This window comes from Ochotona curzoniae, unplaced genomic scaffold, assembly GCF_017591425.1.
Source record: "Ochotona curzoniae isolate NIBS_2020 unplaced genomic scaffold, NIBS_Ocur_1.0 contig_3190, whole genome shotgun sequence".
Taxonomy (NCBI): Eukaryota; Metazoa; Chordata; class Mammalia; order Lagomorpha; family Ochotonidae; genus Ochotona; species Ochotona curzoniae.
Window position 1 is genome coordinate 23,946,180 of NW_024465751.1, and position 27,968 is coordinate 23,974,147.

General features: G+C 37.9%; 1 protein-coding gene across 4 annotated transcripts in view; it reads right to left on the reverse strand.

Moving 5' to 3' along the window:
• Nucleotides 1–1,464: 1,464 nt before the first annotated feature.
• Nucleotides 1,465–27,968, reverse strand: part of RIMS2 (regulating synaptic membrane exocytosis 2) — an 83,018-nt gene continuing 56,514 nt past the window's right edge. For 2 of the 4 annotated variants that reach the window (XM_040979437.1, XM_040979434.1), the window contains exons 2-6: nt 10,563–10,704; nt 6,885–6,997; nt 6,448–6,549; nt 4,948–5,087; nt 1,465–4,529 (exon numbers count right to left, since the gene is read on the reverse strand). In XM_040979437.1, coding sequence (XP_040835371.1) covers nt 4,311–4,529; nt 4,948–5,087; nt 6,448–6,549; nt 6,885–6,997; nt 10,563–10,704 — 716 coding nt within the window. In that variant the 3' untranslated portion in view covers nt 1,465–4,310. The remainder of the gene's footprint in view (nt 4,530–4,947; nt 5,088–6,447; nt 6,550–6,884; nt 6,998–10,562; nt 10,705–27,968) is intronic. The other 2 variants (XM_040979436.1, XM_040979435.1) reach the window with 2 other exon arrangements.

Consider the following 27,968-nt stretch of genomic DNA (forward strand, 5'->3'; position numbering starts at 1 on the left):
CATCCTTGGGGCTTCACATTAACAGGGGGTTCACACTTGTCATCTTTCACTTAATGTGTCATTAATAGAAGGAAAGCCCCATTAAGACAGAGCCATGTTTGCTTTGCTCACTATGCCTGCTGGAGTAGTGTTTCAGAAATAAGAGAAGAAGCATTCATTGGACAGATAATTATTGAGCACATATGTGGTAAGCATTGTTATTGGTACTTAGGATACAGAAGATGAAAAATAATAGATAGGATTCCTGCCCTAAAGAAGCTTACCTGTGAGTGAAGTGCTAATTGAACGATATTAGAGTATAATTTTATTGAATGATATATAGCTCAAACCTCTAATTTCCCAGGTGAGGAAATGAATCCCGGAAAAACTGAACGATCTAAATCAAACTACATAGAAAATTTGAGTGGCATACTTTTAGATTGGTTCATTCACTCAAAAACTTTTCTCCTATACACTACTCATTTTATCAACCAAAGGTGGGAGTGTGAACTTATTTATTCAGTGAATGAATACGAGTAGGACATTGATGGAGGGTATCCCAAGGTGAGTAGAGACAAACGCAGACAGCACTTAATTTTTATGTGTACAGAATAGTAAATGTTTAGTCTGTAATAGACACACAGCATTGGCAATTTCTTGCCCAGTGCCTTTACGTGACAGATCGTCATGCTCCTTATTGTTGCTTTTGAAACTTCTGACACCTGAAGTCCCTGGTGTAGTGGAGAGTTCGCATCAACATTTTAGGGTATGATCAGAAATTGCTACTAGTGCTCACTTCTAAGCTCAGAGTTGCAAGAAGGGGTCACAGAGACTATTTTGGAGAAACGAGAAGACTGTTTCAAAAGAGGACAGATGAGAAAAGCAATGGGATATTTTTAAACCATGGGAGTATATGTATGGCCAAGACAGCTCATTAAACTATGAGGGAGTGAATTCTGAATAATAAAAAATATGGTTGGGGACCTGGGATGAAACTAAGTCCTTGCAGAAACGATTGTTTTAAAGACTGGTGTAAACTAGGATTAGACCTCAGTTGGACAGCTAAATCAATGTGAGGTCGAAGTGGCCCTTCAATTTGGAGCCTAGGAAGGGCACCATGGGATGGAAATTGTTTGAGGGTCTCCTTCGATTTGGGAAACACCCTGCAAGGACCTGGAGAAGCTCCTCCCCCACTGACACTCCCTCAACAGCAGCCAGTCCACGGACAGCTGGTTGTATGGCAGGTTACCACACATGCCTCATTCCGCATTGCTCAGCTGACAGAAACACAGAAGCATAAACCCATGGCCACCTCCACCATGATCGCTTAGGCCAGAGCTGAGCTGGTACTTGAATCCCCTGGGACTTCTGGCTATCATGGCCAGGATTAACACAGAAATTCCACTCATTTCGCTCAGAATATGTGAACTGCTGAGTCCTTTCACCAGAGAGTACCTCAATCCAATAATAATCTTAAAAACAAAACAAAAAATCTAGCATCTTTCAATGATGTGAGCAGAGAGCTTCAGGGACCTCAAAGCAATGCTCTCCTGAGGAATTTTGGCTAAAACCATAGCCTATGCAGAGTTAGGAAAGGATGATCTTGTAGTCTTTCAACGACAAATGAGGTCAAGGATAAGCTGTGGCAGGGGAGAAGTCAGAGAAAGCACTTCACACAGCGTCTGTAAAGAAAATGTTTTATTTAAAGTGTTAATACCATCACCAGAATGAATTTGATTTACATTAGTTGGTGTGTTGGTTACAGGACTAATCCTCCCTCTTTCCCCCCCCAACTGAAATTCCCTTTACTTTGAAAACATACTATGTACAGGGCAGCAATGGTCACTGGCATGGTGCTATTTACATGACTAAATCATAGTTGAGGTGCAGACATGTGAAAATTCAAAAAGACAAACAAAAAAACACAAAATACACCAACTTTTAAATAAATACTGCATAATGACAAGTATGTACAAATATTCCACACAGTTATGTCCTTCTTATTAAAATTAGAAATAATTTGTATAGGAATATGCACAAAAGATAATGTGACTGCATCTTACTATCGGGAGAATGGATGACCTTTATTCTAAGGGGGTAGTGTAGACATTACAGGCCTATTTAAATCAATTGCTGCTGGTACACAGGTGTCTAAATTACTTCGATACAGTTTTCTCCTTTCTTTTAATAATTTTACCTGGGTCCATCGCATATCACAAAACATCAAGACACAGGCTCGGTGTATTTCATATTGCACCACGTAAAGAGAAGGCATTTTTAGTGATACTCATTTTTAACTTTTGCACCATATCAAGCATAACAACTTTTAATGGTCAGCACTGAATCAAAAAAATAAAAGCAAAGAAGACAAATTTTGTGCATGGCCTTAATCAAAAGAAACGGAATGTATGTGGATTTCAAAAATTATTACAAGGAACTTAATTCATAACAATGTATGAATAATTAAAGTATGCATTAACAACAAGAAAATATGGGTGGCTTATTACATTAACCAGTGACTCTTCCTCCAAATAGGGGAACTGGGAAGAAAGTTGACCTTGCAGCACCACCCAATGTCTGTGAAAGCAAAGGCAGGGGTTGTGACTTAAGGGATTTTTCTCGGAGACTTTTGGTGATGGCATCAAGGAACTATCAATAGGCATACTGACTTTTTTGTGTCACCTAAAAATTGGAGCTTTAAAATTGTTGCAAATTTATGCTTACTATATTTCTTTAGAAATATAATTTGTGAAAAATTGAATTTTTACTACAGAAAAATGAATTAATAAACAGCCCTGTGTTTGGGGGCTCCAAATTTTCAGCATTGTTTCTATTCACATAGGAAATGGAAACTGGCTAAAGAAATTGCTTTAACTGATTAAAAAACAAACAAAACCTACGACCTTCTATAAATAATACTTTAACCCCTGTATGAATAATGCTGGTGCTAAAAATAAACTCATTAGACATCACAATGGCCACATGATTTTAGGAATTTCCTGTAAACAGAATTTTGAAGGTGAAAAAAAATTACCATGCACTGTACAATTGCAAAAGTTCGAATATCTTCTTTGTCGAATACATGCTGACTTACTTTAATGTACTCCCAAGTCATGTTGCAAAATCCTTTTCAACATGCTTGAAATAAAGAAAGCTCTTAAAGAGTTGTTTTTCCTTGAGAAATTTATAAATTCAGAAGCACTGATAGTTCTGAATGAAACATGGGGTGTAAGAGAGGATCAGATGAAAACTTAGTAAGCTTTTAGCATATGGTTCATTCTGGTAAGTAGAAAGAAAAGAGTAAAAGAGGGGACAATAGGAAAAGTGAGACAGAGAAGACGAAAGAAGATGTGAAAAATTTGCACATATTGAACTTCATAAGATTTGTATATTTAACATGGAAATAAATTGAGTATATTATACTTATTTGTCACAGAAACAGAATTTTCAGTATTTTTTAGAAAGTACTTTCGTTTGTAATGTCTGCCAAAACACAGACTGCGTAGTTTAAAGAATAAACATGGTCTGTCTTTGTATCACCCTGTTGCATTCTCTCCCCCTTTAAAACCATGCACTAGTGAAATTTATTTTTAAAAATAATATAAATTGTTGAAAATGGCTGATTTTTATTCTTGTTTTGCAAGTTGCAGCCCCAAGAAAATAATTTATGTATTCAGCTAATCTGTGTCCATGCAAAAAGAGTTTCTTTAATTTCATTCAGTCCAGTGTTGCCACAGATCTTGTTTCCAGAGTCCAATGTGTCTTGGCATTGGTGAAGGAGGTGTCCACTGGAGCTGCCCAGTCGGTCTCTCTCTCCCTTCTGGACTGACCACCCTGCTTCATCATCCAGAGAGGGGCTTGTGCCCTGCTCCTGACCAGTTCTTTGGTCTTAGGCTTTTCACCTGATGCTTCCTAGAACTTGTCTCCTTGATCTGTAACATGGCTTAATGGTTATACAACTCCATGTCTGTGGCGTAACAGGGCTTTGGGGTCAGATAAATGAAGAAAAAGGTAAGATAAAAATATAAAGGTGCCATTGAAAAGGGCTTTTGTTGCATGAAACTGACTGATTCTTTGAGATTAATCCATGGCTTCAGATTGGACCAAAAATGAGTGTCACTGAACTCCACAGCTGATAGTTCTTCACCTGAGGGCCTTCGTTAGGGCACAATGTGTGCGACTTCCTCTGAGAACACAGGATCGCTTCGTATCCCTAGAAACAGGCTCAGAAGACACAATATTAAGCATGCAGTGTTACCAGGGTTGGCGACCTGTGAAATTTTTTTTTTTTTTTTGGAACGCTGGTTGCTGTGACAACAGTTTTACAGCTGCTATGAGCGAGAGTAGGAAGGTCCAGTTGAACTTTCCAGAGATGATTGGGAGGCTCTTCTTGTCAGAGGGGCCAATGTTGGATCTACTAGAGAGGAAGGTGGAAAAAGTTTAAACCATCCAATCACCATGTTGGATAGTTCCAGTTCATCTAAAAGTATCTGAGCCACTCCCATGAAGGATTTGTGATCCATGCGACCATAATCTCCCCAGACAATAATCTGTTGGCAAAATTACAAAGAGTAATGTCAGCATAACCATGTACATAACAGAAGTTTTATAAAATACACTAAAATAGTAACATGCATTCAGTTAATGTTCCAACATCAAAGACCAAAAGCACTCGCATTGGATGACTGGGATAGCTGTCTTCAACTTCCAGAATCTACAAGTACATCAAGAGACCTTACAGTCTTACAGTGTCAAGATCATAAGCAGTCCACGTAGGCTGGTGTGATGGGCCTTGGCAAGTCACTTTAAAGGGAATGACAATGGGCATAGCTTTATAGTACTGGTCACTGCCTTGAGTTTTCAAAGAATTTTAATGGTGAGAAACAGAAAAGAATGGAATCAAAAGATCCTGGGTCTAAGATCTGACTCCATGAAATAATGGTAACGGATAAACAGTTAAACAAATACCTGTAAAACTTTTCCTTGGGGACTCTCTTCAAAAGATAACAGCTGCTGATAAAGAGGTTCCAGCGTTTTTCTTGCCACTTTTGTTTTCTTTTTGGCTATGCAGACTCCATTATCTAAGAGATACACCTTTACGTATGGTGCTTAGGAAAGAACATATAAAGAAGACCAAGTGAGGACTGTGGCTGTCGCATGCCTACCCACTCACGGTTGTCGGCTGTAATAGCTCAATCTTTGCTTGAAAAGTCACTGGCCTTCTCACGTTATTTAAAAAATGATTAGATAAACAAAGGATAATTTCCAAGAGTGTTTTAGGTGATGTTGTCACAGCTTGAGTTTATTATTATTTTGCTATGAGCTAGTTATATAAATTTACAGATTACATTACATAATAAGAAATGCTTCCAGCTCCTAACAGTATTCAAGAGAAATGCCTTACTCATTTATTTAAAATTATTGACATATGAATCTAAATAAACATCCCCACACTTACTCACTTATCACTCAAAAGCATTTATTTATTGGTGGCGGGTATGAAACAGTGATGAAATTTTAGCTGTCATCTTCCAAGCAACTGGGAAGAAGCAGCTGATTATGAATTGTACTGTTTCAAATTTATCTGGGAAACACTCAATAGAAGCAATTTTCCTGGAATTTGCACTCATGCAGTTCTTTATAGCACAAAGAGCGAACTAGCTCCAAGACTTCTACCAACTCAATTCTCTTAAAAAGGCTGTACAACCAGAAGCACAGAGTAATAAATGATATAATAGAATGACTGCAAGGATAGATAAGTTAAGAGGTTCAAAATTACAAGTCAGTCGGTGGAGATGCTGAAGCTGAGAACCAAATTCAGAATCCTCCTGAACTACTGCTTTTATGCATCTGCTCAGACAACTTCTGCACAATCACTTGGAGTCATGGTGGCATTTCCATGGCTTCAGGGACCTCAGCTTATAATGACATTTCAGTATGAAATATGAGGCATAAAAATTTATGACAGTGCCTATCTTGCTTTATCTATTACAGGAAGTAAGTCTTACCACTAAAATATCCAGGAGGCAATAGGCTTGTGGGGAGGGTGTACCTATTTTTATTCTAGTCACAGAACACTAAAGAATCCTCAGCAGAAATTTTGCAGCTCTAGATAAACTCAAGAATAATACAAAACTCCAATTCACATGAGAAAAAAAAAAACTTTTAAAGTACATGTTGTGCTGAGACAAATCATCCAAATGTGGCAGTATTGATTTGAAAGCACTTTCTATCATGTACGTATATGGAAAACAGTTGACTGACATTGTCCCCAACAGCTCACTCTGGAGATGCCTACTTAAGACAAACACAGTCTACAAGAGCTTCAAATCAGTCAGATAACTCACCCATCTGAGTATCCTTCATTGACTCAAAAACAAACTTTTCAGCATTTAAACAGTCTCTAAATGAAAACATATGAACTATGATGGTTTATGGATAACAACAGAAAATGTCTTCTGTTTTTACCTGGCAGTGTCTTGGAACCTGGTTTTACAACAAGGCCACGGGCCCGAATGATTTCCACCTCCAACTGTCCCTTTTTGTCCATCATGCCTACCTGAATGTCACCTAGTAGTACATGGAAAGGAAACAAACATGTCTTAATATATAAACACTGCAAAAAAAAATGCTCATGGTTTCACACCATGAGCTCATGGTTTCACACCATGAGCAAAAAATCATGGTTTCACACCATTTCAGACATATTTAAGATCCTAGCAATGATGTCTTCTTTTGAAAAAGCAGCAGAAATGGTAATAGAAAAATAAATCTTTTCACTGTTAAAAAATCAATGATACTTTATTCTTGCTGCTCATATGGTTAGCAAGTCTATGAAATGCAGAGAACATAATTTTTAATGATATAAAAAGAAAGCCATGAAATCATGTGACCAACATTCTTACCCATTGCAGGTGTAGCCAGGGTCTGGCGTCCCACCAGCTGAGCAGGCCCAAGGCCATCCAGGAAATCACTGAATTGGCTGTCGGAGGCCAAGCGGACACCAGGGAAAATCAGACTGAAAGCAAAATAACACCTGGGCTTAAACCTTTGAAACCTACTTATCCCACACCAGCTCAAGTTTCCCTCTAGCTTTCTTATGATGGCAAGATAGGTGGTATCACCATTCGGCATTTAAACTTATTGATTCACAACATCCTCTCTGCTTTCCTTGGTTCTTCCTCCAGACTCCTTAGCAGCCCCATGAAGCACCAGAAGCACCTGCCACACTGTCCTAAAAGCTTCTTGTCTCCCCCTTCTTAGGTCTGGAGGACAGGGACTGTGATTTACATGAAAAACCACCCAGTATATATTTGTGCTGAGCATGTATTCCATGCCAGGGTTTGCCTTAGTGAATCCTCTTAGTTGAGCTATGAGATAGCTTCTGTTATTTATCATATTTTATGAACTAAAAACTCCTCCAGATCATTCCCATGAGTGTCTAAAAACGCTGCTATTTCTGATACCTGATCCTTCTCCTTCCCAAAACTACCACCGTCCTGACCCTACTTCCCTGTTTCCAGCTAGCATCCCTTTTCTCTCCTTGAAACGGCTGCTCTGAGTGCTGTAGCCACTTTCTTTCATCTTGAAACTCTAGTTATTTTTGATTTTCCCCACTACACAAAAACTTTACTGTTGTGACCATTAGGCCAGACTTAGCTAACGACCATGGTAGAGAACCCAACTACTATCAATATTCATCTACCTTGCCGTATTAGCAGCACTGGCCATGTTGATCCCTTCCTCTTACATCATCTGCATTTTACTTCTTGGATTCCTTAACCCCATAAGTTTCCTCTCTTTTTCTTCTGCCACTCTTCCTTAGTCTCTTTGCAATTTCAACCGCTAGATACAGGAGCTCAATCCTATGATCTCTTATCTTTTATGTAGAAATTCCCTTGGTGATCTAACAGTCTCATGGTTTTAAAAAGACATCTCTCCTGCTATAACCTAGACTACTATCTCCTACTTGTCCTCTCCTTTGGGCCCGAGACCCATATTCCAATACATATCTGCTTGGAAGTCTCGCAGGCACTTGAAATTTAAGTTGTTTCAGCTAAACTGAATCCCCCTTCTTCAACAGACAAACCCTGGCCCTCTCAGGGGATTCCCACCTTAGTAAATCACAACTTCGTCCTTCCAGTTGTTGAACCTGACATTGATCTTTCCTCCTTCTTCTATGTTATAGACTGAGTTATGTTCTCCAAACATTCAAGCCCTAATGTCCAGTATGACTGTACTGAGAACAGAGATTTTAAAGAGTCAGGGCTGAGGTCATAACAGAGGGGCCCTATTTCAATGTGCCTGACGTCCTTAAAGGAAGAGGAGGCGACAGCAGCCTATCCAGAGGAACAGCCAAGACAAGACACAAAAAGGATATTATGAACAAGACAAGGGAGAGGTCTTGAGAGAAACCAAATCTACTAATACCTTGATCTTTCTAGCTACTGGATCTTTAAGAAAGTAAATTTCGGTTGTTTAAGTCACGTAGACTATTGTCTATGGCAACCCTATTATTACATAAGTGCAGTGCACAGATAGATCTTCATTTGCTCTACTGTCAAAATGTATGCAGTTTGATTTCACTAATGCCGCCATTCCGGTTCAAGCCACTTCTGTATTGTTGTAAGAGTCTCAGAGGCCCTGTTGCTGTCCTCACATTTGTCTCCACCTCAGTCAGACCGATCTACTACAGTGGAATCAGGTCGTGCCAGTCCTCAGTCCCAGAGGCCCAATGATTTCTCATCCCACTGAGAAAAAAATACGAAAAGCAAAGTCTTCATAACATGTTAAGACAACATCAACTGTCTAACCCCAGCCTCCACCCCTAATTCCTCGTTACTTTTTCCACTCTCTCTTACTTGCTGGTGCAGGCGGCTCCTGCCTTAGGGCCTGAGCTTTGCTTCAGCCTTGAATATTCTCCCCATAACATGTATTCACTCAGTCACTTTCTTCTTTACTCAGTCATTCAGATCTTTACTCAGTCATGTCCTTTGTCCTGTTTATCTACTTAAACCCTACCTCCAACCTCTACCATCTCTGTTCCTTGCCCCATTTTTTTCCTTTATACTTAGAATCTATAATCTACTGCATTTTTTGCTAACTTTCCTTGACAAAATATTTCAAAATTGCATTATTTTTTATTGTATGCTGAAAGTTTGATAAGGGTCAGGATTTCAGTCTATTCTGCTTATTGCCATATTTCTAGCTCCTAGAACCATGCTTGAAACATTGTAAGCACTTAATAAATCAATACTTGTTAAGCTCAGTTGATTAAGAGCAAACTCAGAAAAATCAAATAATGGTTCAATGTTCTATAGCACCAAACCAAACCAAACAACCAACCAACCAACAACAAAGCAATAAATCACCGGATAAGAATCTAGGTTTATATGATCATAAGGCTCATGGCCTTAACTACTGATACTGACTTCTTCATACAACTATGTCCTCAACTCTTGGTCAGATCATCAGAATACCAGAAGGAATGGTAATAAATTTTAGATTAGTATTCATCTCATTTCTCTCTAATAACTAGAAATCCCTGGAGTAAGGGTGATAGTTGAAACATTTTTATGTCTTTAACAATATCTTTCAAGCAAAGTGCTTGATAGCCATCTATTTTTTATTCAATTATCCAACTAATTTTCAACTTTTTTGATGAACTTTCTTGAGCAAATATATTTGTTTCCCCTCCTCAAATTTCAGTTAATAATAATATTTTAGTCTATTTTTATAAGTAACTCATATAACTTCTTTTATAAATGTATGCAAACCACCTATGTGCCTTATGTTATATAACTGTGCTAGAAACATAATCCTTAGGGCATGTCTTTACTACGGGGCTCATAGCTCCCTTAGTCTCCCATTACAGACTGGCTGCACACCTTCTGTCTTAAACACCTGCTGTTAGCTTGGAGATAACACAGTGAGTTCAGTAGATTGCACTTTCCTCTCTTAATCGCATTCACATAGGTGCAGTTGCAAATGAAAGTTGATTTGTTGGCGAAAGGGCTATAAAGTCTTTACAAACGCTTTAAAAATATTTCAGGAAGTTGACTGAAAAGAAGGTTCCACAATAACTAAAAAAGGAAAAAGAGGCTCACCAACTTGGTGGCATTTCATTTTGACTATTATATTTAACATAAGTAAATTAATATTAAATAATCATGTTATTGTATTAAATTAAGCTTATATCAGAATTCCACATCTTTAATAATAACTTACACCAAGCGACTGATTTTTTAAGTAGCATTGTTCACACGGTGAACCTTGTGTGCTTATTAATTCTGTGCTTTTATCTATTATTTAAAGTCAGGGCAAAATATTTTAATGTGCAAGGCATCTTGCCTTTAAAGCAAAAACACTTTACTCCCCAAATTTATTTTCCTGAATATAAAAAGCCAGACAAGTCACTTGTGCAGGGGAAGTTGAGCAACGTTCTCCTTCACAGGGAATTGGTCTGTGAAAAGTAAGACAGGACTGTGAAGCATGTGAGTTGTTTATGAAAACACAGTGAGATGAAGAAGATGGTCTCCGGCAAGGGTTGGAAGAGCTCCTCATAACGGGCTGGCCTCACTCACTTTCCTTCCGAGCTGTAGCTGTTCATGCTGCCATCTGTAGATTCTCGGCTGGCTTGTCGAGTCATCCAGTTCCTCATTTCCACTGCCAGACCTGTCTCCGTACTTCTCTGGACAGTGCTCCGTAATTTTTTACCACCTGCTTCTGCCAGGATAGAAGACAAAAGGTGTCACAACTTTGTCATCACTAGCTGGTAATGAAAAACATCACCCAATGCTTTGAGATCCTCAGATGAAAAGATCTGCATAAATAACAACGAAGAAAAAGTGTTTGAAATCTTAATGTCTTGGATGGAAAATTTCTAAAAAAAAAAAAAAAAGTTAAGCGCAAAATACCATTGTTTTATTTCCATTTAAAACAGTGTTCAAATTGAAATCGTTAACATAAGAAAAAAGGAAGATTCAACCTAAGGAAAGTAAAATTAACTTTTTCCATTGTAATATTTCAATGTCAGGTTAATTTATGCCTATTCTTTTATTTTCATTGAAATACTTAAATGCTAAATTATTTTACTTCTACTCCCCTACTCCTTTTCTTTTGTTACAGTAAAACAACAAGGCCTTTATATTATTTACAAAGAACAGATGGTTTGTAATCTTCCAGTTGTAGCCCTGGTTTTCAACACACAGAAAAATCTCCTTTTGCAACCCGACAGATGTTGGAAGGCAAAGAATGTTATACAAAGGAGATGACCTTGTTAGTTAACAATCTCACATTTGTTGGTGATTTTTAGAAACTCCTCTTAAGACTGTGCCAGAATCCAGCAATATCAAATGAAAATGATTTTAATTTGGGGTCATAGATAGTTGTATCTCAAGGGTGCTCCTACAGTCTGGAGAGGAGGTCAGTTATAACACAGGTCACACCAACAGGAAACTGAGTCAAGTGCTAGTAGCTTTTTTTTTATGATGTGGCAGAAGTGTTCTCTGGAGCAGTGGCTGAGCGAAGAGCTTCACGTCACTGAGGGAGATGATTTGAATGGGTTTTGAAAAATATGGGCGGACTAGGATTCAAGGAGACATGTGAATACAGTGTCTTGGCCCAGGAAAACACAGAATGGACCAAGGTGTGAAAGCAGGAATGACTGTGAGCTTTGAAGGCAGGTGCCATGACCAGAGAATATGGAGTGATGGCAAGAAACTCAAATTACAAGGGGCTTGCATGTTGGAATGTTGGGGTTGAATGACTACAAAAACTGGAACAGGTGGGTGACATTCCAAATTGTTTGGATTAATTTATTGCTTTTCAGACCTAACTATCCATATTGACTGCACCGCTTTTGGGATACAAACATATGGTAAGCTCTTTGAGTGTCTGGTATTAGAAAGTTCTTTTTTACGTTTTTTAATCTTCATTGATATTGCCAGTGACTTGAAATTTCTTTTCATTTTACCTCTTATTATGCCCAATATTTTGCCCATAATTTCTTTTCATCAAGCCTCTTATTTTTGCCCATAACACTGCTTTAAATTTTACTGTCCATTTGAACTATAATTCATATTAAAATACTTTAGAGAGTACAAAATATAAATTATGACTGATATGCAATTTATTTCAGGATTCTAAGGCTCATAACTTAGATAACTGGTTATAAACATGTTGTACTGATACAAACTGTAAGAAGCCTTAAAGTATCGAAAAAATGAGGGAAAGCTGTTATTTATGGAGGAATGTTTATTAATAAGTGTAAAGGGAATGATAAAGTTTAAAATTATCTATTTCCAATATCCAAATAAATAAATAAATAAATGGTTCAAGCAGGGTTTAACAGTGGAGTTTAAATCCATTAAATGAAACTTGGAGAAAAATATTCATGTGAGCAAAGAATAATTTCCACAAATTAGTTATAATGCCCAAAGGAAACAATGTACAAACAGAAAACACCAATGAATCTGGAGCATTAATGAACAGTGCCAGGAGTGGGACAATCATGTACTTCCAGGTTTACCGCTTGCCACCTATGCAAAAATGCACAACATGTTTCTAATCAATTGTTTGGAACCAATTTCCAGTTTTTGAACATACAGGAGTTAGGGCAACAAGACAAACTATACATACACATCAGACAAACCTAAACCACGGAATATTGTTTCAGAAAAGTGGCCCTATTTCTCTCTTAATACCTTTTTTTTTTTTTTCCAATTAACACGTGTCTTACAGGAAACTAAAGAACATCAAATATCCGAGAATAAGGTCAATTACTTTCTCAAATAGTTCACACTTTGATGAATGCTATATGTGTATATACATGACAGCCAATTTCACGTGGCAGATTGCGCAGTAGGCGTCATGCTCTTCACACATCATGACTATTGATTCGTAGTTAATCTTGTTGTGCCATAAACATAATGGCCTCCTTCCCCGAACTAACACAAATACAATGATGCTTACTGTTCAGAAAAGTGCACTGATCCTTTCCAAAAGAAAATACTGCACATGTATTTGAAGTGAAGCATATCAACAAGACATGCTATGTACCACTTTCACTGGTGACATTTTCTGTGTACTTCAAATAAGGACTAATATTTGTTCACTTTGTGGAAAGAAATGCTACATTAGTCTATACTATCTCTACATTAACATTTTTTACAAGTTGACATTAAAAAATAGGTGAGGGATTTTTTTTTTCCTACACAAAAGATATCAAAGAAATGTAACCATCAAATGCAATGAATGTACTTAGGCTTCTTATTTGGGAAAATAAACATAAAACCAGAAACAAAATAAGCAAAGCAATGCCTAAAATAATTTTAAGAAAACTGGGGAATTTGAAGATGGATTGGATAAAAGATAGGATTAAAACAGATAGAACAGGGCCCAGCGAGGTTGGCCTAGCGGCTAAAGTCCTTGCCCTGTATGTGCCAGAATCCCACATGGGAGCTGGTTCTAATCCCAGCAGCCCTGCTTCTCATCCAGTCCCTTGCTTGTGGCCTGGGAAAGTAGTCGAGGATGGCCCAAAGCCTTGGGATCCTGTACCCATGTGGGAGACCTGGAAAAAGCTTCTGGCTCCTGGCTTTGGATCAGCACAGCTCAGCCATTGCAGCTGCTTAGGAAGTGAATCAGAGTATGGAAGATCTTTCTCTCTGTCTCTCCTACTCTCTTTCTAATAAAAGAAAAACTAAGAAATTTTAAAAAAAGAATAGATAGGATAGCAAATGATTAATTTAAGATGGGTGACAATATAGATTGCAAAGAATTTCACCATTCTATGAAGATATACAATTTCAGTGAACCTGACAATGCAGAATATGAATATGTATAGGAAACATGACTTGCACAGGAAACAAGATTCCTGGGGCTGGTATGGTACAGTGGGTTATGCTGCCATTTGAGACACTGTCATCCTCATCTGAGTGTCAGTTCGAGTCCCAGCTGCTCTGCTTTTGAACCAGCTCCCTGCTAACATGCCTGGGAAGGTGGAAAGTGACACAAGTGCTTCAACCCCTGCAACCCACATGACAGACCCACGCAGAACTCTGGGCACCTGGTTTTGGCCTAGACCAGCTCCAGCTGTTGTGGCTTTCTGGGGAGTAAGTGAGAAGATGGAAGATCTTTTCCCCTTTCAAATACATATTTTAAAAAGAGATGCATTTTTATTTAATACCAATCTACAGATAAGTAACTCGAGAAATCTGGCAAGCACCACTTGTCAGACTTACAACAAATAAGCACGCACCCCTTTTGCTTGTGTGCTGGTTGTTGCCTAAATCCTTTCATAAAGATTCGAAGAATTCCACAGTTGAAGGGGTCGAGCTCTGGTGTCAAACCGACTGTCTTTGAATCCCCACTCTACCATTCACCAGCTGGGTGACACGGAGTAAGTTACTTATCCTCTCTGTGAATCATTTTCTCAAATCGTGAAATGACAGCAATTACAATGATGCCTACTTCATAGGTCCTGTGAGGGTTAAGGGAAACGACACCATCACAGTGCTTAGAACAGTGCCTGGTCTATGGGATACTTTGGTAGACAGTACTGTTACTAGGACCAACCCAGAAGGAAGCAGAAAACATCGACTCTACGTCAACCTTCACCACTGCCCAGCAGGTTCTGCAGTCTTCTGAGCCATTCTTTTCTTCTGAGTCTCTGAGTCCTCAATTAAAAGAAAGGCAGGGGAGGGAGAGCAAACGATCCCTCAAACCCCTTAGCTGTAAAACCTATGAGTTTGGGTCAGTGTTTGACCTAGAATATGATACACAGCGTACATTAAGGTCATATACGCTCAATTTCCATCTTCTGATAGGATTAAAGAATGTGAAGTGCTTGAGCATCTGTAGCAGCCCTGAAAAGCTTGTCTTTTTAAATGTTTCATTATCAGATACGTGAATAGGCTTATTTAAAAACTGAATTTATGTTTCAGCACCACATAATCATTGTGTCACATTTACAATATAAGTAATTTAATGTGCCGTATAATTCATCATAGTGATTCACATTTAATGTTTCAAATCTATCATGCCATTCGATTTCAAAAGCAAATTTAAGTGACAAGTCTTCAGAAAACAAGTGCAGTAGACGATGGCACTCATGGTGATGTACTTCACATGGAAAAGGGGAGGCTCTGCAGATGTAATGGGCATCACTAATCAGCTGACCTCAAGGGAGGGCTGGTATCTGAATGGACCTAGCCTAGCCTCAGAGACCTTGTATTCAATGCAGCCTGGCTGGTTTGGAGATGGAAGGACCACGTGGAGAGACTTGACAGCAGTTTCCAAATGCACTTATGTGGGATGATGGGCACCAAGAAAACAAGGTGCATAGGCCCACTCCTGCAAGGAGCCAGATTCTGGCAACAACCAGAATGACCCTGGAAGCAGTCCCTCTTCCCCACGCACTCCCTCAGAGCCTCCAGAGGAGACAAACCCAGTTGAGCAATGCTTTCATCTAAGTTTCTGGTGTTGTTTGTTTTATTTTAAAAATGAGGAGGCCTATTAAACATGCTGTTACGACCACAGGGGTATACCAACTGGAAATATAAAGAGCTTAGCCATGATTTATAAAATGTGTGACTGTTGTTGGACTACATGTTGCAATAATAGTGGGTGGGGGCAGGGAGAATGGGAAGTCCCTGAGCCTATGGAAATGTATCAGGAAAAATAAACATTAAAAAAAGAGGAAAAAAGTATATTTAGCAAACAGTACATTTTCCATATAACTATATCTATAGGTATAATATGTATATATACTGATAATAAATATATTCAAGCAATAAACCCTAGAGCTAAGGCTCAAATTGTGTTGTTGTTGTTATATCTATTACACCGATGTTAGCTATCACAAGCCACGGTGCAATTGGAGATGATGCCAGAAGGTAAAAATCAAATTGTTCAACTGTCAAACACCACGGGAGAAGGCAGAGCACAGGAGGTGTCCTTGTTATTCAGCTCTGCCGAGTTTGATGACTCAGTCACTTGGCACCTGCCTTCAAAGAAAGTTGCTTGATTAAATAAAAGATCAGAATCAGTTTCCCCTGATAATGCTGGAAAACCAGAAGACCCTTTGTGTGCCTTCACAACAAAAATTTTAGTTTTTTTTTAATTGCTTTCTGCTACTAAATTGGACTGTTTTTAGCCTCACCCAAGACTCACAGCACCACTCCAAACTCAATCTCACCAGAACCTTGCATGTTGTCACCTGGAAGCTCTCCTAGTTACAGACAGGCTGGCTTGGACTCAGAATTTCCTTGACTAGAGGAAGCAACTTTTGGAGTCAGATTGAAGACAAGCCAGAAAAATAACCCGAAAAGTGACTGTAATTTAAGATGACACTTTGGTTGCATCTTATTTAAAAATGACCATTTTTCAGAGTGAGTATAATTTAGAGAAGCCATTTACATTACATTTAGCAAACTGAAGCTTACATTAAAAGTGAGGATACCTAAGATTATTGACTCACAGATTTTTGAAAACATCTTGGAGATCCAATGTACAGTTCCTGTGGCCATGAGGAGGCAGAGGCTCTCAGGAGGTAGTTCCTCCCTCTCTAGTAGAAGACTTTTTCATTTTCAAAAATCATTCATCACTTCAAATTGTTCTTTCACTCTCTTCTGCTTTGTTTCTCTGATTCATGAAACTTTAAGAAGTGTTTCCAGGGGACAGAGTGTGTATAGTGTGGTTATTAACTCAACTCACTGCTCACAACACCCAACCCCATTCAGGCTCAGTATCTGTCAATGATTCCTGATCACAGATTTCTGAAAATGCACCCTTGGGGAGGTGCAAATCATGGCTTAGGAAATTGGGCTCCTGCCCCTGACAGGGGAAATCGGGATTGAGTTCCCAGCTCTTGGTTTCAGCCTATCCCAGACTGACCTGTTGTGGACGATTGGGGAGAGAATCAACAGATGGATGATTTCTGTTTGTCTTTCTGCCTTTCAAACACATTTAAAGTAAAGTTGAGAATATTTCTCTTTACTGCCTTCAGCAAGCTTCAAGATGGCCAATGTGGACACAATTCCCAATCAACAGGTTTTATACCAAGACACAAAGAGGCTGATTTGTTTACCTATTTGTTCTTGCAAGACCTTAATATGGGGAGCACTGTAAAGAGTAGATTAGATACCTATAATTGAGATAGTGCAGAGAAAAATTTTCCATTGGTTGGTTCACTCTCCATATGTCCTCAGCAGTGAGGGCTGGAGCATGCCAGAGCCAGACGCTATCTGAGTCTCCCACACGGGCAGAATAGAGCCAAGTACTTGAGTCATCATCTATTACTCTGCGGGATGCACATTAGTTAGATCAGAAGTGGAGAGCTAGAACATTCCAGTATGGGACACAGGCCTCTCAAGCAGCAATTTAAAGTGCAAAGCCAAACATCCACCTCTACATGTCATTATAACCAACCTAATCTATTCTCATTTAGAAATAGTCGAGACACCATTCCATTCTCTTTTAAACAGGAGGTTTTAGATTTTTCTATTTTTTTCTTCGTTTTGTTTTCAGCATCATTAGAAAATGGAACAATCTGAATGCAGCTCTGTTAGTACAAAGTCTGTATTTGACATTCTAGTTTACAGCTGCTTCATGGATTTTAGCCTTTTAAGTATACTTAAAGAAATGTTAAATTGTGGCCTGGTGTGGTAGCCTTGTGGTTAAAATCCTCGCCTTGTATCCACTGGGATTCCATACAGGTGCCAGTTTGTATCTTGATTGCTCCATTTCCCTTCCAGCTCCCTGCTTGTGATCTGGGAAAGCAGTAGAGGATGGCCGAAGGCCTTGGGTGACCCAGAAGAAGTTCCTGGCTCCTGGCTTTGGATCGGCTTCAGCTCCAACTATTGTAGCCATTTGGGGAGTGAACCAGTGGACAGAAGATCTGTCTCTCCTTCTCTCTGTAAATCTGTCTTTCCAATAAAAATAAATAAATCTTAAATGAGTGTTAAATTGTTTTTAAACTTCAGATTCATATTTGAGTATATTAAATAACTTACTAAACTTCAACATTCAGAACAATTTTAGATTTATAGGAAAATTGTGAGAAACATACATGGATTTAGTATGCTCCATGCTGAGTTTCCCCTATTCTTAACATCTTTCATGTGTATGGTAATTTTGTTACAATTTACTTTCCTCTGACCCAGAATACTACATTACATTTGGTCAGCATGTCTTCATAGATTCCTATTGGAAATAGATTTTTAATGTTTCTAATTTCTGATAACCTTATAGCCTTCCTAATGTTGTATTCTGATATAGCACAATCATGTCTTGCTAATATTGACATAACTATATCCAAGGTGCTGTTAGTTCTACAGAAGTATGACATATATATACATTTACCTTAAGTAAATAATACTTGATGATGGTAACACATGACAATGCTACTGGTTTATATAGTTACTATAGTCAGACTATGCTCCTATATATAAAACTAATATAATTTAGGACAGAATGTTGTGTTACATTGGCATCAGCCTTGTGTTTACTGAGTCTCTTGATTGAATGAAGAGGTCACATCAAGGGACTGACCTATACACCCTCTAAGTTTGTGTCATTACACTATCTATTATGTTCACACAAAATGAAATTGACTAAAAAATTTCTCAGAGTGCATCCCTAGCACTACCTAGCATGAAGCATAACCATTGTATTCATGTATATATAATCATTTAGTTTTAGTAAAAGCAATGTAGGAGTTGAAAATACTCATCATTAGAAAAATAGAAAATAGGGGCCAGGCTTGTGGTACAGTGGGTTGAGCCACTGACTGCCACCTTTGTATCCTAAATGATTTCAAGTCCCAGCTCCCCATTTCTAATCCAATTCTCTGTTGATGCACCTGGGGAAGCAACAGAAGATGGCCCAAGTATTTGTTCCCCAGCCACCCCGTCAGAAAGTCCACAGAGTTCTCTAGGTTTCTGCCTTCAGCCTGGTCCCAGCCCCAGCTGTTGCAGCCATTACGGGAGGGAATCAGTGGATGGAACACCCCTCTCCTGCTCTTTCTTTCCCTGTATCTCTCCCTCCCTTTAACTCACCCTTGCTAATAAAATATTTTAAAAAATGTGTAATATTGCATGGGGAAATGCTGTAAGAAAATATACATTCAAGACAAAATGAACTTATACTATTTGACAATGTAAAAGGATAAGAATATAAAGTTTTAAATCTACAAGACAAGATTAACTAGGTTTCATATTAAATTCACTTAAAATTTTCACAATAATTGGTTCACACAAGAGTTGGCCCGAGATTCATGGATGTTAACTGAATGGAAGGGTTTTGTGGAATAGCATAATCAGAGAGCCAAAATATCATTTCATCACTCCAGAAACTACTTAGTAAACACAAAAGAAAGAAATACATCTTCATCCTAGGAAGGATATGGAAGTCACATGTTAACTAAATCAGCACTTCTAAGAGGGAGAAACTCGGCATTATGCGTCTAGTGATGGGATAGATGAGTTTACAACACGCCTGTGACAGTTAAATCTAATTACAGCTCTACATCCAACGTCCAGCTAACTGGAAAGACAGAGAATAAAGAAAATGTCAGAGAAATCCAGAATTTCGGATGTTCTAGGAGGAATCTGCTTAGATTCTTCAAAAGTCGATATAAAAAAAGTGAAAATATTTTGTTGAATATAACAATCAAATGCAATGAGTGAGTCTTGACCAAATCCTGGATTAAGGAGAAAAGCAACAAAATGCTATAACAGAAGGAAATTAAATATGAAATTAACAGAGGTTATAAGCTTTGCTAACTTAATACTTTTGTTTAAAAAATTAGCATATGTATGCTAAATATTTACATGTGAAGTATTGTGATGTGCGATATTTACCTTAATCTCAAAAATACACACCTACACGTATGTTTGGCTAAAATATATGTCATGTGTGTGCACAGAGGGGGGTAGAGGCAGAGACAGATGATCATGCCAATTAAAAATGGGTAATTAGGGAGGGTCCTGTGGCAAAATGAGCTAGGTTGTCCCTTTCAGTGCCCACGTCCCACACTAAGTGCCAGTTCGAGTTCTGACTACCTTCTGATCCAGCTTCCTGCTAATGCACCCAAGAAGCAGCAGACGATGGCTGAAGCAGCAGATGATGGCTTAAGTATTTGACTTCTAGCCACCGAAGTGGGAGACCAGAAGTGGTTTTTGGCTTTTGGCTCCAGTCCATTCCAAATCTAGCTTTTGTGACCATTTTGAGAGTGAACAAGCTGGGAGTGTGATCCTTCTATCACTCTGCCTTCCAAATAAATAATTTCATGAAAAGAATAATCTCCGTAGTTGATATTCATTCCTTTTTTTACATTTAAAATATTTTGAAATAACAGTTGGAAAAAGATAACCTCAATCACTAAGTTTAAGACCAATGGTGGAAAGGGTATCTGTGTTCACTAACAACAATGTGAAGACTGTGCACATAAACTCCAACTATCTCCAGTTTTCACAGCAGGACTGTATGGAGATTATAAGTATTATCGTCACTTTCTACATGAGAAACTGCCTAAGTGACACAGCTGGCCGGCAAACGATGCAGTTGGCAATACGAATGGCTATGTTCGTTTCTCAAAGCGTCCTGACTACTACCTTCATTTAACAGTCTACGTACTACTTCCTAATCTGGAGTAATCAATAACTTGAAACTTTATTTCACATTCTTCTTACATGTTCAAATAAAACTCAAATTGTTTTATGAGTAGGGTTAAACTCAGATCATTGATACTTTCTTGTGTTTTAGAGGAAAAATGAGAAAATATTCCATAGCTAAATTCTGACCTCATGAACCTGAAGGCAGCATATAATTACGACAAAGCTAAAATGCACATGTGCTAGGAATATCTTTCCCTTATAATACACATATACATTTCAATGGATTGGTGTGATCCACACTCCACAAAATGCAACATGCATCTCCAACAGATGATGCCAAAAATAAAATGCCATAAATCAAATCAAACACACCATGAAAAAACTGTTGATTTGCCACCACCTAGCACTAAACAAAGAACTCTTTGTATCTTGACCCTAATTCATGAAATAGAAGGGCAATACCAGTGAATAAAAACACTCTTCTCAATATGAATACTTTCATTAATACTAATGCTTAATAAGAAATGAGACCATGATTATAACTCTGTTGCTGGAAGGTAATTCTATTTTTTTCTGATAAAAGTCAGACATATCATGTTGACATTCTTAAAACATTGAGTTATCAGAAATCGTAGCTTTCTGTATTAGTCTTTATTCACTTGTTTTTATGGTACTTTCTTATTCTTATGATCAGATGCTGCTATTACATCATTAAGGGGGATCAAATTAAAAAGTTTAAAACAAAGACTTCATCCAAAGTTAAACTATGTATATAGATTCAAGCACAGTAGCCCTCTTTTGGCTTTTTAGAGTTGTCAGATCTACCTGTGATCACGTTCCAGCCCACTGTTACCCGTGCCTGTTTCTTTCTAATGAAGGCATGGGAAATGTCATCATCATGTTCTAATTCTCAGGTTAGACCGTTTGAGGGAGTATTTTTTGGTGTTATGACCATGACATTTTAGGATCAAATGATATGAGTCCAAGTTCCTATGTGTTCATGTCCAAACGTTAGGTGCACAGTTTATCTTTCTGAGGCTCAAAGTTCATAGGTGTAAACTTGGGATCATACTTACGACATGCAGTATATCATATGTAGTAGTGTCTAACAAAAATGACGGATAATGATCAGATACTATACTGTAGGTAATAGTTGTGAAAACTGTAAAATGATACACAAATCCTTAATTGGAAAAATCACTAGCATGACATGTGAAATGATCCTAAATTTTGTGAGAGGAAAACTATGCATAAAAACCTGGATCACGTTGGTCAAACCGGCTGAGATGGACATCTCACCCAAATTCACCTTTATTACATGATATCAAGGTAACTGCCACGAAAACAGCACAAACGCAGCTGAGAAAACAAAGGCTAGAAACCAAAAGATCAGATTCCTCAATCTGAAAGTCTTTGTCAAATGAGGCTTCTGTTAGAGTTAGAAATAAACCTGACAGAAAACAGAGACTGTAAGCCTAACGAATTTCCGAAAGGCCAGTATTATTCCCTTTCTTGTCTTCTGACACCTACTGAACAGAGAGGAATAACCAAATAGCAGAATATTATTTAAACACACCTAATATAGCGAATCAGGTTGAGCTTCATAATTCTAAGAAGATATTTATCAATGTTTCTGATTTACCCACACTTGAATCCTCTGCTTGTGTATTAAAAAAAAAAAAAACCCTCATCCTTCAATTGTAGAAACTGAAATGTCTTGATGCCAATTTCCAGCTTGCTGTATAATTTAGTTATAAGACAGACTGAGGCACTGATTTCCCAAACTTTGACTCTGTAGCTACTGAGGCAAAGAGGCAGCCACTGCTGCCTTCCATTCTAATGAGGCCGATGGCCAGACTATATAATTTCCAGGAACTGTTTTGGAGGAGCATGGGAATGATTCACCATAAGGGCTGATAACAGTGCAAGCTGCAATGTCTCTGCCACAGCACTGGCTGTTTGGCAATACACGCAGGACACTCTCTCTAATATGGTTTTGGGCACCACTCCTGACTTTCCAGCCAAGGTTTCCCAGCCTTCCTAGAGACTCTGTAACTTACTTAGTGTTATTCTTTAGCAAATACCTTCCCTGCCCAAATTAGCAGAATTGGTGTCTGTGGTTTGCACCTAGGCTGTCTAAATGAAACACAAGCACTCACAGGTTTCATATTATAACTATGGAAGAAAAAATTTTCTTACTTTATATGGAGGTAAGTATATACAACTTCTAGTTAAACTACAAAGAATATATGACATTCAAGCACTCTATTACACAAAGCAATGGAAATTGTTTTATAAATGTAGTCTTTTAATTCTGGTAGCTTTCCATAATATAAGCATAGAAACTAATTGCATTTTGTTTACTATTCATTGTCCACATATTTGTTAAGTTGTTAGGTACAAGGTGCTAGGGGTGATGAATACATGTAATACATGATCATGTAGTTTCTAATTATGTGATTATATTACTTAGTAGATGAGGTAAATGATAAACACTCCAAGACAATCTATTCTAAATACTATACAACATTAAGTGTCTAGAGCAAAGCTGATTAATATAATTTTTCATGAATGATAAACACATTCTATAATGAAGCAATTGCCAATAATGTCATCACTACGCAGCTAGCATGACTGAAGTATAAAATGTTTAATTCATTTAAATTCAAATAGTCACATGTGGCTAACAATTTAGCTTTTAGCATACCACTGGAGGTTTAAAAAAAGAAAAACATTTTAAAATAGAACCATAAGGAAACCGTCCTCAAAATAATATCAATTCAAAATATTAGGTTTTATTATGTACATTTCCTATAAAAATGAGGAAAGTACAGTTAAGAGAGGTTAAATAGTTTCCTATGCTCACACAACTAGTTACAGAGACAGCATTTCAAATCCAGGTTTAACCCCAAGACCTCTGTTTAAATCTTACACCTGCTTTTCATTTTTTTTTTTTCAATCTATGGCTGTTTTCCCTCTCCCCATTTTATTTGAAAGATACATACATACATAGATAATATCCTCCATTACTGCTTCACTCCCTACATGTCCACAACAGCCCAGACTGGGCCAGGCCAAAGTTAGGAATTCAATCTCAATCTCTCACATGGGTGGCAGGGATTCTATGATCTCAGCCATCACTTCTGTCTCCTAGAGTGTACCTTACTTAGCAAGAAGCTACTGGAATTGTAAGCAGAGTTGAAACTTGATCCCAGGCAGCCTGGTATGGGCTAGGGGCATCCCAAACAGCATCTGAACTGCTGTGCTCCCCTGCCCTCTAATGCTGTGCTGCCCTGCCCTCTAATGATTTCATAAAATAGATGGGAATGAACTGAGCTTCCAAGTGCAATTTGACAGAATATATTCTGTATAGTGGTAGAAGAAGAAGAGAAAGGCATGAACACAAACTTGGAGGCAAAGGGTGAGAAGGCTGGATTTATAGAATCAACTGGCCTAAAGATGACAGAGAAACTCAGCTGTAAGTACCAACTAGATCAAGACTTTGAATGTAAGGCTACAGGCTGTAGGAGATGGTAATCTACTCAAGTTTCCGTAGGAAGATCAGGGTCAAGATCAAGAGATGTTCAAGATAACTGTTATGAGGGCAGTGTTAGAATAGAAAGATCCAGAAAGAAGTTAATTGGCAGATGCTAAGTGATTTCAAAGGTGAACTAAGATGGTGTCAATCTGTCAAGGTGACAACAAGAATGGGAAAGAAGTTTTTTTTTTTGGCAGAAATTTCAAATTAGCAGTCATTGGCTCACATTTGGATTCTAACTGCTATGTTTGGCGCAAATAATGTTAAAATATCTTTATTTGAGTGCCAACATTTTGGAAGGTCAAGTATTTTAAGTAAACAAAGTAAATTTATCATTTGTCTTGGGGGAAAATGAAAGAAAATGGGCCAGACTTGAATTAATATTCAATTTGGCACAAATGAGCTCAAACTGACTCTTCACTCCTTTGTACAGGGCTAAGCTTACTCTAGCTTTGCAGAATCTGAGTATCCCTTTCATCTCACATATGTCCTGCTTCACTGATGTATGTTTCTTTTCTGGCTTTGAATTTACAGGACTAACCAGAGAACAACAGATCACCGACAGACTCATGGATCACGTTGTACTAAACAGTTAATCTTACCTTTTAGTTGCATTAGACAAAATTGAAATATTAGGAAATTTGGCTTTTGTTCATGATAATACAAATAAAAGGAGACACTTAGCATAATATCTGCAAAGCTCACAAAAGCCACTGAAATTCCCACAAATTTTGGTAACTACGTTTATACACATGGTCCTGCTCTCTGGCTGTAGTGAGGAGACAAACCCTGGTACATGACATCTCTTCTCTAAGAATTTGGGGTTGAGGGTTGAGAAACACAGGCTTGTAAAATGGCTAGAATGATTGCAGGTGAAGCTGGAGGTGAGCAGCTGCCTTTTTCCACTGGGCATGTGATCCTGGTCACAGACTAAGGGAAAGAACTTTCCTCTGGAAAAGGACAGAGGTGGGAGCCATGGAAAGGAAAGGCAAATGCAGGGCCAGGTGAAGTGGTTGGGGCTTGTACTCATGGGTCTGGTGGAGGAGCCTTGCGTACAGCATTCTCAGCATTAAAATCAAGATCCTGTTTTCATCTTCAGGTAAGAGAAAAGGAGACAAAATTTCAAAACTAGAATTGATATTATTATTTTATAACACCTTTTCCTTCAGTTGTCCAGACAATACTATGTATACAAGGCAACAGGTAAAAATTCTTCTTCCCCAATCAAAAACATCTCTTACAGAGATCACTTACATTAAAATATAGTCCTTGGAAAAATGTACAGGACATTGACATAAAGAAACGAATTGCTTTTACTGGCTTTGAATTTAGAGAGTCTACTAAAGCATGAGAGAAAACTGGAGCTCAGGTTCCTGCTCCTTGCCACCCACATGGGAGAGCCACACTGTGTTCCGGGTTTCTGCCTTCAACTCAGCCCAGCCCCAGCTGTTGTATTTGGGAAGTGAATCAGTGGATGAAAGGTGTCTTTTTTCAGTCTGTCTGCCTTTTAAGTACGTAAAAAATGTAAACCAAGAGTGTATTATTTACTATGCACAAAGAATAAAATGGACAATGGATTTTAGTCATCTTTTTACTGCATGAATGCCTCATAAGGAATGGAGGGGACATGAAGATTTTTACTTTCATTCCAGTCCACTCAGCTCACTTGTATACTAATTCTCAATAACTTAACTATCATATGCCAGGTCCTTATATGTATTTCTGACTACTTTTAAGCTATTCTTCTTATATGGCTTTCTTGTAATTCGATTTCCAAGTTGGTTACACATAAAAGTATTTAGACTCATTAACTAGTTCAAGATGAGTAGTTTAGGGGCTGGCACTGTGGCACAGCAAGTTAAGCTGACTCCATTAATGGCAGAATTCCATATGGGTGCCAATTCTAGTCCTAGCTGCTCCACTTCTGATCCAGCACCTTACGAATATGTTTGAGAAAGCAGCAGATGGCCTAAGCGCTTGGAGCCCTGCATTCACACAGCAGACCTGCATGAAGCTCCTGATTCCTAACTAGGCCTGGCACAGTCCTGGCTCTTGTGCCCATTTGGGGAATGAATCAATATATGGAAGATCCTTCTCGCTCCATGTCTTGCCTCTATCTGTAACTCTGACTTACAAATAAATAAATAAATAAATTTATAATCAGGCAGGTCAGATTCTTTAAATGTTACATATCTACTTAAACATGGATCCCAAATCCTATACTACATGTAATATTAAGACATCCTCTGAAAGGGTTGCCATTGTAGTGCAGCACATAAAGCTGTTGCCCGTAACACTGGAATCACATGTGGATACTAGCTTGTATAACGGGTTTCCACTTCCAAACCAACTCCTACTGTTGACCTGGGTAAAGCAGTGAAAAATGGTCCAAATGCTTGGGCCCTTGTATCTATTTGGAAGACTGAATGAAGCTCCTAACTTTAGCCTGGCACAATCCTGGCCATTTAGGCTTCTGGGGAGTGAACCAGTGAATGGATGATCTTTCTCCCTCTGTCACTTTCTCTCTTACTCTACCTCATATTTCAAATAAATAAATCAATCTTTTTTAAGAGTTTCTGAGAAACCAGCCCTCTGGTTTACAAAACATGCCATATCCTACTTTAAATGGTATAAGCATTTGCATTTGGATGTACTGCTAGGATACCCAGGGGGATGCTTCTCCTATGGAGAATGGTAACAATTCCATTCCTTCTTAGAACTGCCTGTAATATTTAAATATTGAAATATTTTGAAATATTTCCTTCTTAGAATATTTGAAATATTTGAAATATTTGAAATATTTCCTTCTTAGAACTGCCTGTAATGTTTAAAAATTCTACTTTCAGCAAATTCCTGTCTTAGGGAGTCAGAGTCAGTGGTTGGGCCAAGTAGCTTTTATAATTAAAATAATATCACACAAGGTTCATAGGTAAGTTAAGTAAATGTAATTTATACATTGTTTAATAATGTGTAATGTACTATCATTATTACCATTACTTTTAAGAAAAAGAACATTTAAGATCCAGAGTACATATATTTAGAATATACTCAGGGACAAGAATAAAAGCAAAAGAAGAGCAAGTGTACAATATTATTATGTGAATAATGTTATTATTTTGTTGATAAGAATAACCCACTTATCCTTATTTGAATTCAAACCCAGTGAAATCAGACCCAGTGGAACTTATGATACATGAGCAAGTTGTTTAATTTCTTTGATTTTAATTTCTTCTCTTTGATTTTTAATTTCTTCTCATGCCTCACAAGTAGAAATTGAGAAAAAATAGTTCTTTGAAGTATCATCACGAAATTGAAGGATTTGCACAGAGAAAGTACATGATAAGTACTACTTATTATTGTTGTTGGTCTTCAATGCTGTGTAGTTCATTACAAAGCATTGCAGTATAATGCAGAAACAACATATGGAGTATTATAGCAAAGATTGTAAATTCCAAAGCCAGAGATTACAGGGTTGGATCCTAGCTCATTTGTTGCCTAACTGCAGAATCTGGGCAAATTGTTTTAAATGGTTATGTGGGATGTGAATTAGTAAGAAACGGAAAGCTGTCATTTATACTGTAATCAACCTTTACTATTTACTTTCTCAGGACACACTACCTACCCTCCTTAATTAGTTGTTTTTTCTACATTCTCCCACTGTACTCAGTACTTTATCTAAAAAACACTTCCACAGTAACAATTACATAGTCTTTTAACGTCTTTCTCCATTAAGAAACATATGAACCAAATTCACAGATTCTAACAGCTACTAGCACTTCAAATATCCTCAAAGAATGAATGAATAGTGAAATATCTTGCTATAGACTTCTCTGTAA